This window comes from Hydra viridissima, unplaced genomic scaffold (genome assembly GCF_058129835.1).
Source record: "Hydra viridissima isolate aposymbiotic clone 2 unplaced genomic scaffold, HvirCarnegie_v1 scaffold_6, whole genome shotgun sequence".
Lineage (NCBI taxonomy): Eukaryota > Metazoa > Cnidaria > Hydrozoa > Anthoathecata > Hydridae > Hydra > Hydra viridissima.
The window spans coordinates 17,691,055-17,706,417 of NW_028324305.1; the positions used below are offsets into that span (position 1 = coordinate 17,691,055).

Here is a 15,363-nt window from a genome sequence, read left to right on the forward strand (position 1 = left end):
TTACTATAAGTAGATTTAAATAATTTTCCGCGAAATGGAAATATTTTAATATTATTTACAATTTTGGTTAGCGGTTATTGCGTCGCTTTGGATTTTTATTTTTGTCACTGTCAATTTTCCCAGCTAACACAAAACGTTCAAGAAACGTCCGTAGAACGTTAAAAAAGGTCGGGCACGTTCTAAGAACGTTCTAAGAACGTTTCCAACGTTCTTCGAACGTATTTGAACGTTTTGTGTTAGCTGGGTTACTATTTTGTTGCATTAATGCCATGTTAAACATCTTTTGTTATTGCTAATATATAAATATTTTTTTCAAATTGCTTAGTTTCTGATCAATGTTTAAAAATGAATAATTTTTGCTTTTAGACGAGTTTATTTATTTCATACACTCTTGCACACTTTTTTTAATCGCGTTTCACACGCGTTTCTATGAGAATTATATAAAAAAATTTTTAGGATATTTTTATTTTATAAATAAAGAATATTTCATTTTATTCATTGTTGCAGATTTTTTAAATATATCATACTAACAAAAGAAAATTGTGATTTCGACATCGAAAATCTCCTAAAAAAGCGTTGTAAGAAGCCTAGGCATTAAGTTTCAGTAACTGGTATGTTTAAGTTTCATGTGCCTAACGTGTGGTTTTGCAGTGAAATGCTCTCGAACAAGTTGCGAGATGAAAATGGAGATATGAGTACATTTTTTAAAAATGAAGATAAGAAAGGCGCAAGCATTTTTTTTCACAAGTAAGTTCGTAGTTAAATTCTCTGAGTGTTTAAAAAGAAAGTGATTTTCCAGGTTATTTGTGTCCTGATTTGTTTCTGCATTCGAAAAACAATGCTCTCAGTGTTATGCATTTAAATCTCAGTTGTTCTCATGTTTAATTTGTTTGTAGCTTTGCTACTTGCAGGTTCACTACCATTAAGTTGCTCAGCCGACCCACATTTGCTATTCATTTGCCACTAAATTGCGCTGTCGAACCATTTTCACTGTTGCTGATCTGCTATTGAGTAGCACTGTTGATTTTATTTTTCGTTTTAGTTTTTAAAGTGTATAGTCTAACATTTATCGCTATTCATGCGCTGTCGAACCACAGTCGCTGGTTTAATAGCATTTTAACAGGTCTAGTATGTTTTTTAGCTAAAGATTTCTTAGAGAAAAATTTCAAGCCTTTAAAAACACTTCTGAAGATTTTTTTAAGTGCTTGAAACAGTTTCAAAGATAAAAGTCGGTTGATCTTAATGTTCTTAAAAAAATTATCAACAAAAATCAACAGGCAAAAAAATTTACTTTTTTTTTTTAAATCTAAAAACTTCGTATAAAACCATTGGAAAAAAAATTTTCTAGAATCGATTAAAAGTGAATTTTACTTCTCGGCAACCGGTTGAGTGGAGCGAGTTTTTTTTCAGATATATGAGAAAAAGGGAACCAAGCTGAAAATAATTTAAATATCTTATGTTTGATTAAACTATTTTAATTAATTTCCAATTTGATTAATTTTATTTATATTCAACTAAAATACTAAATAAATGTTTTCCATTATAATTTAGTTTTAGCGATAGTTATTTCAAAAGAAAAAGGTAATACATATAGCACAATCGCATCAAAAGGAAAAAATGAATCCTTCGATTCCCCTGCAGATGTCGAGCAAACTGTCTCTCGTTCTTATGTGCAAAAGTTTTCTCAATCATGGAAATTCTTCGCGAAAGCCAACGACATTTCTAAACGCGAAAAACTCAAAAAAGCGTTAGCGGACGCACTAAACTCGATTGAGTATAAAAAAAGAAACGACATATCCGTTAACATAAATAACAATGCTGTGTCAAGAATAAAGCACGCAGCACAACTGCTGAAAGAGTTCCGTGAAATGTATTCCTTATCGGATAAAGTAAAAAAAACTTTAAAAGAATATAGCAAAGCAAAACAAGATTTGGTCTCGATTGCCAGTAACGAAACAAATATTTCGATATTAAAAAGTTTCCTTGATCTTCGTCGCCACAAGGATAGTAAACGAACCAATATTCCGTATGGCTATAGTATTAGACTGCATAATCCAGAATATCTCAAAAAAACCGATAAGATAGCGCTAAAAGCGATTCCTTTGGACGAAAGTGGAAAAATTGGTTTGGAATTTTCTTCTATAGATAGTCGAACATCGAGTATTGATCGTGCAATGAAAGCTTTTAATGCCGCTAAAATTATTTTGGATTTTGCATCACCAAACAGAGAGCGCATAAAAAGCTTAACACTGCGCAATATGATATCAAGTAACAACAAACAAAAAGGCTTTATTCCCGAATTAACCGAGAATAGCAACAAACGATCCGAATTTCCCCAACCTGTAAACAACACGCAGGTTAAAAATTCATCAGGTGATAGTGAAGCATCAGCAAAAAACACCAATGAAACTTACAGTGATGTAACATTAAACCAGACAATCAGCAATCAAACTGTAGAAACAAGAAGTAGTAGTGAAATAGTCAATGCTAAAAACGACTTGAGTAAAAAAATAAAGCCTTTTGTTCGATTGTTAAAAAAAATTGGAGTAAGAAATTTTCTCAAAAAGATGTCTAGCATGGATAACACTCAAGAACGCGTCTACACTACACAAACCGAAGCTTCAAAAAAAAATCTTACTTTAGATGACTCAGCTGAAAGTGTAAATGATGTTACCACCACCAAGTCACAAGAAGATAATATAGAAATGCTTAATCAAACAGTTCACGATGAAGAACTACTTAAAAAACAAAAGATTACCGTAGCAAGGCTAAAAGAAGCCAAATTAGCAAGGCAAAAATACGAAATAGCAAAACACGAACTTGCCGAAAAAATCAAAGAGCTTTATCAATTAGCTAATGATTTTGAAAAAGATGAAAGTCAAGATCAGTTTCTTGAGGTTAAAAAATCATCTGCGTCAACACCTGTTACTGAAATCTTCAACGTTGAACCGCGGTTTAAACATGAAGATATTAAGAGCGCCTCAATTAAAAGAAGTGACAACCATCCTGGTATAGCTCTAACTGGAATTTTACATAAAAGTATTTCTGTTCTTAACACAGACACCAGTAGTGATAATAATCATAAAGGACTTACTATGGGTATGATTGATAAGGCCGCTCATCAAGTGAAACTAGATGATGTAAAAACTGCAACTGATGTAAGTATCGTTTACTCTTAAATGTTAATTATTCAATGTGAAAAAATGTCACTCAATTATTCTCTATATGTAAAACAACTGGTGGATAACTGATAGCAAGTCTTTATTGTAACAGTAAAAGCCATTAAAAGGCTTATTTAGTTTTTTCCGTATTTAAAAATCTTTCCCCGACGTATTGTGATTTTCGTTTTACAGAAACTATTGCCCTTTACAGATTTACCGAGTAACGAAATATGAAATGCTACATTAAAAAAGTGTTGCATATAATGGTTTAAAATTAAATATTCTCATCATAGGTTACGTCTATTAATTCTATGTAAATAACGATGTTCCAGTTCTTACGTCATTTATTCTTTAGTTTCTTTAGTGGTTTGAACACTTTTATAAGGAACTAACGATTCTCTTTCTGATGGAGGTTTTAGTTTGGGTTTAGAAATAGATTTTTGAATTTAAAAATAAGAAGAACAGCTTCTTTAATCAAAATTTTTTTCACTGTTTCCAAAAAAAAATACTTAATTTCTTCACTTTAAGTGAACAGTTTAATTGGAACTCAAAAATAACTGTACCATCTTTAACTTTAAAACAATGAATACTATTTTTCATTAAAACTGATAAATGAAATTAGCCCCCTTTTTGCAAAGAGCAGAATCTTTAGGGAATTTAAACAGCCCAACTCCAGATTTAATAAACAGAATGTCATAAAAAGCACTTTTAAAGTGGAGGTGATTGTAGCCTGAATTTTTCAATACTCTAATACGTGTTTTTTCATTGACAGTTTTATGTGATTCAATTACACGAGGAAAAAATTTATATTACCATTATCATTTCTAATATGTTATGATGAAAAAAATGTTATCTAAAAGTTTATGTTTATGTCATAGCCCGCCTCATTTATAAATATTTTTAGTAATAATTCTGTAGAATTTATAATAACAAATATTACAAACCATTATTACGTAATTACATTTTACAAATAGCTCACATAAATATATAAAAATTGTTATTACTAATTTATTATAGATAGAATTGTAAAATTTTACAAATATTGTTCATGACAAATCTTAACTTAAAAGTAATATGATTTTTATGTTTAGGTTCACGGTCATTTGGATGTAAAAATAAATACTTCAGGGGATCAAATCAAAGATGGAAATCCTGAAGAAACTTTTAAACATATTGTCCAAGCGATCGATGAAGATATAAATGAAATTTCTAAAGACGATCTGAAAACAAAGTCATTATTAGCAGTAGCAAGTTCTCGAACCCCGATAAAGGCGAAACAGAATAAAAATGTAGTTTTAATGGTAACTAATTCATCGAATAAAGATTCCTTGTCCAACGAACATATTACAGAAAACATAGACGATTTTTTAACGAAAGCATTATCTGATATAATATCGAACAGTTCAAGCGCTCAAGGAAAAGACTTTTTAATAAAAAGCAAGGGCGTAGAACCGTCAAAACAAAATGAAAAAAATCGAAAGATTGTAGAAAAAGCTATGAAAGCACACGCTGCTAATCCTTATGTTGAACTGCCACTACTAAAAAAAAATGGAGACGCCATCATTCCAAATAAAGACGCTCAAACTGTAAATAAAAAAGAGGGAGAAAAAAGTAACCAAGTTATATTTTCGAACAGTATTTTTAACAATCCACTACAAATTAAAGAGAGTAAGTCTGCACAAAGTGTAAGTTCGACGAATTTAGAGGAGCAAAATCTTTTAAAGTTAGTCGAAGATGATCCTAACAATAAAGCTCTTCTTGAAAAAGCCTCACATATGGAAGAACAAGTCGCAGCTGCGCAAGAAAGGTTATTTTCTACACTGGATAACCCACCAACTAAAGTCACCTCTTTATCAATAGATAGCTCGCCCAACTTGTTAAAGGAAGATGCTCCGTCTACTTCAAATGAGATTTTTCCACAAAGCTCAACTTTACCAGATTTAAGCGAAGCAAAGAATACTTTGCACCTAACTTCAAGGCCACTCCACATTTCAACTTCACATGCTTTTTTTAAATCTAACAATCAACAGCCTAAAAGTTATTTAAAAACTGACAAAGATGATCCTTACAGTTCTATTAAAGAGCAAGAGCTACCTCCTTATGAAACATCATTGAGAAGTCATTCTTTGCCGGATGAAGATACACCGGAAGAAGGTAAAGAGTATAATCCATTTCTAACTTTTGGGTGGTACTTTGAGGTAAATAATGACTCAATGAATTTATCATAAAAATTTTACTTACATTATTTTAAAGAACTATTTAAGTTGATTAAGACGGGGTTGAATGAGAATGAGATGGTTATAACTGCAACTTAATTAGATTTTTAACACACACACATACACAAAAGAATAATAACATTTATAATGATGGGCAATTAAAATACTTTGTGATAACTTGCGTTTCCGTTAATCAGGACCAGCTCTTCCAAGACGAACTTAATTAAAAATCATTAGTTAAGCAAACGCAAATAAATTTATAAAAGCGACCTTTTGGTAAACCTTCCCTTTTTCCGTTTTTTTATGTTACTTCAATTTTGTATTAGTTATTTTGTAAGATTTAATACGATTCTTTCAACTAGATGAAGATGATGAAGATGAAGACGAAGAAGATCACTATAGACCATCGACACGAAGACATCATCACCATTACATGCCTGAGTCAGATGAGGTATCTATCATATATATATATATATATATATATATATATATATATATATATATATATATATATATATATATATATATATATATATATATATATATATATACACACACACACACAATTGTGTTTAGTTAAAAAAATCTGCACAAAATCAAATTGCTGAGAGACCCTCACACTCGGAAAATCGTTTACTCAATGATAAAGTCCGTTAAAAAGCTCTTTATAACAAAACATTTTTTTTTTCTTCTTAGAAAAAGCAAATTACATAGGCATCCCTAGCATTTACAATACGCCTAAGTAGTTTTTCTTCCCGAGTTTTTTATCTTCATTTACCAAGGAGCCCAGTCGTCTTTTTTGACGCTGAAGTATTGAAAATTTTTTATTCTTTTCATTTTTAAACTGCCCTAAAGCATCTGAAAGAGTTATGTCAAAGAAATTGGTTGTATATTCGACAAAAAAATCTTTTTCACTACCCCTCTTTCTTGTAGTTCTAGTCAAATCTTCCCATTCATCATAGAGTTTGTGTAACTTATCAATGCATTGGCCAGATCTTCTAATGGAAGCTCGTGTTTTCTGCAAAAAATGTAAAAACCTCTTGAATCACCAATGCTGTATTTTTCTTTGTTATAAGATTTATAGCTCAGATTGTAGAAAAAAACAAAACAATAAAAGGCTAAAAACTTGCAGGATCAAAAGTAGTTTGGCTCCGACAATTTGATTGAGAATCTAATTAAGAAAAGAAAGATAAAAATCTTTTCATAATTTGCGTGACAAACTCCCTAAAGAACTTGAAGCCATTTACAAGCGTAGGAAGAAAACGTCACGAAAGTCAATTTTCACCAGCAGAACAAACTGTTCTGAAACTATAAATAAAAAATGAAAAATAATTATATATTGTAATACATTATTAGTAATTATTACAAATAGCATTATAGAAATGCAGAGATTATAAATAAATTTTATCTAATAATGTTAAAAATCGCTAACCACAATTATTCAACACTTCGTGGTCTATGAGGGTTGTCTCGCAGTTTTCCGATTAACCGAGAAATTAGTGCAAGTCGTTTTTTTGTTGACTGGAAAAAGATAAAGGGGTTGGTGCTTAGGAGATGAAGCTTTTAAATGATGAAAAATAAGATTCGTTCTAATATATTTATTATATACACATAAAGAGTATATTTTACAAGGACGATGATCGCAATGAAGACGATGAGTATGATGATGACGATCCGCGATATGAAGACAAGCGTAAAAGAACGCTCTTGACTGGACAAATACCGGTTAGTACGAATAGAACAGTACCTGATATTAACTATAATAACTATTTTTCATCGCTTAATTATGTTAGCTCACCTCATGAAGCTATGGATTTTCCAGAGGATAACTTAGAGGATGCTTTACAGGATGAAACAAAGAAATCTATTATATTTGGAAGCAAAAACACTCCAAGATTTCTAATGACAAAGAATCGGAGCTAAACTTTGTCTCTTCGTGATATGCACAACTTATAGTTGCTATTAAATAGCTTACATCATGTTTTCAAAGGACAAGAATTTTGAAAAAATGTCAACGGTTGTGTCATGTTTTCAGTCAACTTTATAACAAGACAATAGTAAAAGTGAATTGCTTATTCTTTTATCTAAAACACACTTTACAATTCGCCAACAAACGAAACAGAGAAAATCTTCGACTTATTCCTTAAACTGCAATTCAGTGTATTAGTAGAATAGATCCGTCTTCATCTGCTCGACAGAAGTTAAATTCGCTTCATGACAAGGTTCATTGAGTAGAAATTTTTAATCGGTCACGGCATTAACCGCCGTTGCTAAATCATCTTTTCCAGCTTTTAATCTCTCACCTATCAAGAAATAATGGAAGTGGTAGTTGATTCAAGAGACTTAAACATCTTAATAATTTTCGAAGATTTAACAATTTTTTAAAACCAAGAAGAGATCTATATAAAGTATATTACAAGGTTTGTATATATTATAAAAAGAAACCATCTTGTAAAAAAAAAAAAAAAACTAGGAACCTTTACAAGATGTTATAATATAAAATTGAAAATATTTTATTAAAAGATAGAAAAAGTTACTCTAAATAGAAAATGTTTAAATTTCCTACGCATTATATATTAATTACAAAACTGGCGTGCTTCCCTCAGTTGAATGAAGCGTCGTCAGATAATAAAATCACGAATGGAAATTAGGGGACAGATGCACGCGTGCAATGTGTTGGATTTATTCAAATCATAATTAATGCTCGCAAGTTTTCGTAAATTTGGAAGGAAACATCGTAAATAAAAAAACATAAACTAACTTAAAGTTCTATTACTATACATTTATTTAAGTATATATCATTCAAATAGTTTTCTCAGTGAATCTTCGCATCAAACCAAGCAAATTATTAATGAACTTTCGATAAACCTGAGCGTGCCGCATAAAAGTTGATGCAGCTGTCCGTATAGATGCATTACTTATTGAAAAGTTACCAAAAAAAGCGTTTAAAAAATATACCAATAAGTGTTTTGTGAGTGCTAGAAGAAAAAAAATTCCAGGAAAAGACATTTTAAAAAGTTATAAAATGGACAAATACTTCAATCAGTATGATCACTACAACTACGAAAGGGAATTTATAGAGCCTCGAACACGAAAAGGACGATCAAAACGTGAGGCTGAATTGAATACAAACAGAGAAAATCCATCTGGACACGAGAGAAAGGTTATTCAAAAATATATAAATTCTGAAAAAAAGAAGCAAATCAAAGTGAAGAAAGCAGAACCTTAAAAAGTAAAAAAGCAAATTATAAGATTTAAGTAAAAAAGCGTCCTGACGAAATCTCCAGAAACATTAAAGTACTTTACGGAATTTTCATCAACTCATAACTCAGTCTACAACCCTGTGAAATACGCGTTTTGAAACTTCATTTTAAATTTTTAAATTTTTACTAAGGCTTTTTTAATTATAATCTATAAAGTCTCAAGAAAATTTATTAATCTATTTTTATTTAATCATCCGAAACTGTTTTTTAAAATCTTTTAAAAATCAAATACTTTATTTAATGTATTTTTTTGTTATAATACTTATTTCTTTGATTTTTTTTATAAATTATACACACTAAAGTCATTTTAATTTAATAAATATGAGAGATTAGCAATAACAATTTAAAATTACATCTGACGAATCTGTGTTATGCTTGATAATATACCATAATTTTCAATAATAAACAATACAAAAAAAGGCGAGGCAAATTTTCTATGTTAATTAAAAGTACTCAACTAATACCTCCCCTAATCGTGTGGTATTTGAGTTTCTTACTCCTCAAAACTTTGTGATTATTGGTGGTATGTTTCATACTGAACCATTTCTTTCTGAATATGGAGGAAGTTATGGGTTCATTATGAAGACATACCTTGCACCTGCATTCATTACGCAGACCTTGCACCTGCAGTTGGAAATGTGAAACACATTTTCAAGGAACTTTTTGGTAATAAAATTTGTGCAAGTCTAGGAATTGACAATGATATCTGTTAAAATTAATAGGAAACTTTAGTTTTGTTTAGAGTGTAAATTAACAAAGCCAATTTTTCATCTATATTGCCTGGTCTTTCCAGCACAACCCATTAATTAAAATATTTGAGCTACCTGAGGCTTTATCAATAGTTGAAAACATATAAAAGAAGTAGCTCTGACTTAGAAACAGCATTAAAAAAATGAAACTAAAGTTACTTTAGTCAAAAAAGTCAAAAAAGTAGGTTGCTGAAAACATATTATAGTGCACTTTTGCTTTGAAACTTTTGTTGAGTCTTAGCATTATATGGTAGATATTGTCTTAGCATTATATAGTAGACATCTGACAATGCTATATATTGGGAAAACCATGATCCTTTATTTAAAATACACAAAGAACTTTTTTTAATTTAAAAACTCACGGATCAATTCAACAATAGCTTTTTGGGTTCGCTTTTCTAATTTATCAAGTCTTTTTGTAACATCTCGCTTTAAATCCCTGAAAAAAAAAAAAAAAAAAAAAAAAACATTTACAAAATTTATAAGCTAAAAGACAAACCTAAAACCAAGTAATAGAAAGGCTTTGATTCTAAACAACAACAAAAAGTACTTAAAAAAAACTTGTATAAAACAAACACAAATCCATTAGTTGGAAAGGTTACAAATAATAAATTGCAACAGCATTAAACTTACCAGTCAGGTTTTCTAGGTGCTAAAGTTGTAAGATCCTAAAAAAAAACCATTAAAATATAGCAATGCATATAAAGATTTATTAGACATTATTAAGAATTACCTAAAATGGGGTTAAATAAAAAAATCAGAAGAAATAAAAAATTTATGAAAGATTCTCTAACTTCCTTATACATTTTGCTTTTACAAGTCTGATGCAACACACTTGATTACTTTACAAAACTCTAGTGAAAAACTAACAAAAAACAGAACTAGGCATAATTTTCTATTTAAAACTAGTTGAATTAAAGAGATAGCAATCATTTTATGTTATGAAAGTTAATTGATCAACTTAATAAGATAAGTTATTGAGTAAAAACATTGTTTAACCATTATCATTTTTAAACTCATTAATTAATTTGGGTGAAGTTACAAAATATTCTATCTATTAATAAAATTCTCAGATTGTTAAATAATTATCTTGTCCAGAATTCATAAAAAAATTACTCACAACTTCTTCTACAGCTGTTTGTTGTTTGCCTTTTTCAAGATGCTCCCCAATGCTGTCAAGAACTATATATATATATATATATATATATATATATATATATATATATATATATATATATATATATATATATATATATATATATATATATATATATATATATATATATATATATATATGTGTGTATATATATATATATATATACACATACATACATACATACATACATACATACATACATACATACATACATACATACATACATACATACATACATACATACATACATACATGTGTATATATATGTGAATGTATAGGTTAATGATACACACACAGGTTAATGATAGATCTTTTTCAAATTTCTCATTAAAGTATTAATAAAAAAGTTTAAAAATACTTTGAGACCAAGCTAAATTTTTGAAAATAAAAATTTAAACATTCAGCCAGCACCAAGTTACTAGCATTTCAACAAAGAGTATTCTTTGTCAAAAATAAAGTTGGAACTTTTTTCAATAGCCTTGTGCAATTAGTTAACTAATCATCTTTCTATTAATTCATTTAGGTTTTTATGAAAAGATTTATCTAAAAACTGAAACTCAAACTGTTAATTTGAAAAAAAAAAAAAAGAGAAAAGAAATGTATTTATTTTAGCACTTAAATCACTGATTTTAAAATAGGCTCCTGCACATCCAACAAAATTTTATGTTTAACAACTTCAAGAATATAGTTTAGAATTAACAAGTCTTAATCCTGCTTTCAGCTGCTTCTTCATTTACAATCTATTTCTTACATATTTCAAGAATGAACTTATGAGACTATTGTTTTTGTACCAATTCTTTTGCAATTGACTTTTAGTATATATATATATATATATATATATATATATATATATATATATATATATATATATATATATATATATATATATATATATATATATAAGTTTTTCTTATTTCATTTAAACTAAAAAGAAGAAGTACAACAACAAAAACAAAAAATCAAAATTTCAAACCTTTGGCTGGCTTGATATTTTCTAACTTCTTTTCTTTAAGCTGAGAATCTTGAGGTGTATAGTTTCGGAACTTGATAACCTTTTTTGGGGGACTTGTAAATTTAAGATAATGGTATAAATATATATATATATTTGTTTGTATGGACAATTATATAACATATTAATTACAAATATGTTTCTTTACAGAGCCAGTTCTCATGTTGAAATATTACAATCTGATTGTACATTTATTAAAAATGAAATGAACATAAATTAAAACTTCACCTTGATGTGCCATTATTTTCATCATCCTATAATCAGTGTTAAAAAGGTCTTCACATCTTAAAATTATTTTAAAATCTTAAATAAGCTTTCAAATCTCACATGCTTATAGTGTTAAAATATTGTTTCCCTAAACATTTCATCAATATAAAGAAACATCAAGAAGATTTACTCACAGGCTGGTGCATCGACTTCATTTTTATACAGGAGCTAGATAAGTTAGTTGCTTGGTTTACTTTACCTTACTTTACTTATAAAACGCTCATTTTCAGGAAATTTTACTTTTTTTTTCAAACTAAATTAAAATTAATCATTAAATACATATGTAAAAGCAAACAATAAAAATACAGATTAAAAGCAAAGCAAAAGAGAAAACCAATTACCAATTTGTACATGATAAATTAATGTATACGTTACTAACTGAAAATAGTTGGAGTTTCTTAGTCTAAAAATGGTGAGCTTGGTCACAGAAATTATAGAAACAATTCTTTGAACAAAAAGTAATGCAGGTCGATATGTATGCACAGAGTGTTGGGTAGCCTTTTTTAAGAAGATTAAATATTGAGCTTAAGAAAGAATAGATTTACATCAGAATCATTAGTTAAACTTTAATTGCATGTGTATTTGATTCTTAGGTTGTTTTAAAAAAAAGCGGATATGTATTTAAAGGAACTTAATTGTTACTTTACCAACCTTTGACTCCTCAGTCCAGCGTAATACACACAAAATAACTTCAAAAGAACGACAATTGAAAAATTGAATGTTACTAGAACAATGTGAATACTTTATTGGTTTTGTTTAAATAAAGTTAAATTTGAATAAAAATACTTACAGTTCTTTCAGTGGCGTATCTAGGGTAGGGCAGGCAGGGCAAGTGCCATGGGCGCCAGCCTGAGAGGGGCGCAAAAGAGGTTTGGTTGCGATACAATAAGCGAGAATTATATAAAATAAATTAAGAAATAATATATCATATAAAATAAATATATTATATAAAATAAAGTTTGTGTCATCATTTATTAAAAAATTGTAATTAAGCACTTTATGTGGGGGAAGAGGGGCGCGAGATCGGTGTTTGCTCCAGGCGCTATTTACCTTAGGTACGCCACTGAGTTCTTTAGAGTAGATTCTAATGCATTTATCATTTTTTTAAATGGTTTGGCATTTTGGTTTTCTAAAAGACTATTTTTAGGATTTTTCGTTTGTTAATTTTTGTAAACACCGCCACTACGATCTAGATCATTTCCCCTCTCCGTTCCCCCCCCCCCCCTATTCTTTGATGTGTATGAATTAAAAAAAAAATTATGTCGAGCTAACTATTTAGATATCCAAATGATTAATGAATGTCTTAATATTGGTAAATAATCCTTGACTACACGTCTAAATTTTTCAAACGTTTTCGCTGTCGGAGTTTGATGTCTTTGTGTTTTTATAATTATTTAGGTGAAATGAATAATGGGATTGTTTTTGATCATAATATACCATTTAAAGACACCTCTAATGATGCCGTGGCGCTGCAGCAAAATGTCTCTAAAGTTTAAAATAAAGAGATTACGTTAAGAATAATAATAATAAAGTTTAAAAAAATTAAGGAAAAAAATAAAAACTAAAAAAATGACTTGTTTTTATTAAATGGTTTTTAGAAATCTAGCGTGTTAGTGATGGAGCTATCCTTTTTTACCATAAAGATGTTTTTAATAAATTTCTTAAGGGTTAGCCTAACTCATACAAATTAAAATACTGAAAGCTGATAAGCAAGATATTACAATTTTGTATTTCTTGCTGAAGTTCGCATTTGAGGAAAATTTTGCAAAATGCTTAAGCATTTTGTAATTACTAGTCTGTAAGAATACATCTTCTTTATTGTTTACAGACGGAAAAATCTATGAGGATAGTATGGGAGAACCTTAATGAATGGGACGATAATTGAATGGGACAAACTCAGGTTCTTATAGAAGCATCGATGTAAGGATATTCAAATTCCTGTAACAAAGAGTGATAGAAACAAGAACTCAACTGACCGACTCATCCATCCTTTTGCTCTATGACCGTAATGACAATGGATGTTATTGTGTTTTCAAATGTAAAAAGTTTTTTTTTTTTCTGATTTTGCAGCAATTTTTGAAGTTATGGAAAATAAAATTCCATGCTTAAATAGATAACAGCCTCTAGTACTACGGTGAGTAAAACATTCAAGCTTAATTAATGGTGTTTTTGGTGTGACTAATCATTTTTGGATAAAGTAATGCGCATATTGAATGGGACAAAATACTACCTATTGAATGAATTTAATAAAGTATTATTTACAGCTCAGCAGAGGGATGCTGCAGTCCCTTACTTTTATCCCTATGGGTGATGGGTAATATTTACACACTTTTATACTGCAATATTTTACTTAAATAAAAATAACTAAATATAATATTCTAAAATGAGAAAGTTCTACTTTGATTGAAATTTAATTAGAGTTTAAATGTTTAAAGTTAAAATTTTTTTTTGTGTGGTCTTTATGTATGTATCTATATATTTAACTACATTTACAATTATTAAACTAATTTGAAAAATGATTGAATTAAATACGTTTATTTTGAAACTTTTTATGTTTGTCTCATTCAATGAGACATATTTAATGAATGGGACAAATGTCATACTCCAATAAAACTCTCTTTTTACCACTAGCCAAATGCAAATCCAATTTTTTTTTTTTTAGTATATCATTGAGCAAAAGCCTGTGGTTATTAAACATATTTAAATATATTTATTAAACAATTTTATCTACGTTTAAAAAGCATTTTGCAAAAACTGTCCCATTCATAGAGGTTTTCCCCTACTCTTCTTCATCAAGATAAGATTTACTACAAGTCTTTTAAAAACATTTATAATAATAAATTCAGTTCTTTAACTGTGCAAACACTTAAAGTGATATGTTATGGTTTTTTGGTAATTTGGAACGCCAGTGTGCTGTGTTAGTGACCTTGAACTCCAGTAATGCTTTGCTAGTGACCTTGTTTTGCCATTCTGGATTTGATGGTACGCAGAAAGCCAACCATTTTCATTTGTAGAAGTTTCTACTGAAAATACATTGAATAGAAAAGAAAAAACAAAACGGTTTTGATCTTTAAATGTAATCTGTTATCATCCCAGGTTTTAACTCGGGGAAAAATCGTTTTACAGAAAAATTTGCAAATATGATTAAAAATACACCTTTTTATAAGTTGAAGTATGTGATTTAAATAGTATTAGTACTTTCTAATCGAAAATTTTGGAGATGGTAACAAAATATTTGCAAAAAACTTATTTTTGTTAAGAAAAAAGTAACACTTTTTTTTTCTTTTTAAAATCTTTTAAAAAATTTCAGGCAAATTTGGTAAAAACATGAATCGATCTTTTTAGTTGTTTTGTTCTTAATTTTTTTCTTTATAAAAGAATTTGAAGGGTTTTTTGTTTGCAATCTTCAATCAATCATCGCAAGAAGCTTTTTTTTAAATCATAATAAACATATTTAACGTGAATTCGGTTCCAGCCCGGGTAAAGGTGTTGTATACCTTAGATACAGAAACTTTAGAAATTATCCAGACTACCTAAACATC

General features: G+C 29.0%; 2 protein-coding genes across 4 annotated transcripts; one reads left to right on the forward strand and one right to left on the reverse strand.

The window, feature by feature from the left end:
• Positions 1-417: 417 nt before the first annotated feature.
• Positions 418-7,927, forward strand: LOC145190196 (uncharacterized). Its single transcript, XM_090090127.1, has 5 exons — positions 418-747; positions 1,552-3,158; positions 4,253-5,315; positions 5,740-5,828; positions 7,010-7,927. Exons 1-5 carry the CDS (start codon positions 711-713, stop codon positions 7,298-7,300), a joined length of 3,087 nt encoding a protein of 1,028 aa, XP_089946253.1. The 5' UTR covers positions 418-710; the 3' UTR covers positions 7,301-7,927.
• Positions 7,436-12,695, reverse strand: LOC149887325 (coiled-coil domain-containing protein 12-like). 3 transcript variants are annotated; one of them, XM_090090128.1, is made up of 8 exons: positions 12,612-12,695; positions 11,956-12,074; positions 11,783-11,808; positions 11,519-11,610; positions 10,510-10,571; positions 10,023-10,057; positions 9,752-9,828; positions 7,436-7,680 (listed from the first exon to the last, which is right to left on the reverse strand). In XM_090090128.1, the coding sequence occupies exons 2-8, from the start codon at positions 11,974-11,976 to the stop codon at positions 7,619-7,621; spliced, it is 375 nt and encodes a 124-aa protein (XP_089946254.1). In that variant the 5' UTR covers positions 11,977-12,074; positions 12,612-12,695; the 3' UTR covers positions 7,436-7,618. The 3 variants fall into 3 exon arrangements, with proteins under 3 accessions (XP_089946254.1, XP_089946255.1, XP_089946256.1); XM_090090129.1 differs by lacking the exon at positions 12,612-12,695 and adding an exon at positions 12,473-12,576; XM_090090130.1 differs by lacking the exon at positions 12,612-12,695 and adding an exon at positions 12,201-12,307.
• Positions 12,696-15,363: the final 2,668 nt, after the last annotated feature.

Excerpts from the sequence above, each read along its gene's own strand:
- LOC145190196 (XM_090090127.1), top strand. The coding sequence starts at position 711 with ATGAAGATAAGAAAGGCGCAAGCATTTTTTTTCACAA. Across the intron at positions 748-1,551 it reads GCAAGCATTTTTTTTCACAA|TTTTAGCGATAGTTATTTCA; the intron begins GTAAGTTCGTAG and ends ATTATAATTTAG. Across the intron at positions 3,159-4,252 it reads ATGTAAAAACTGCAACTGAT|GTTCACGGTCATTTGGATGT; the intron begins GTAAGTATCGTT and ends TTTTATGTTTAG.
- LOC149887325 (XM_090090128.1), bottom strand. The coding sequence starts at position 11,976 with ATGAAGTCGATGCACCAGCCT. Across the intron at positions 10,572-11,518 it reads AAATATCAAGCCAGCCAAAG|TTCTTGACAGCATTGGGGAG; the intron begins GTTTGAAATTTT and ends ATATATATATAG. Across the intron at positions 10,058-10,509 it reads AAACAGCTGTAGAAGAAGTT|GATCTTACAACTTTAGCACC; the intron begins GTGAGTAATTTT and ends GTTTTTTTTTAG.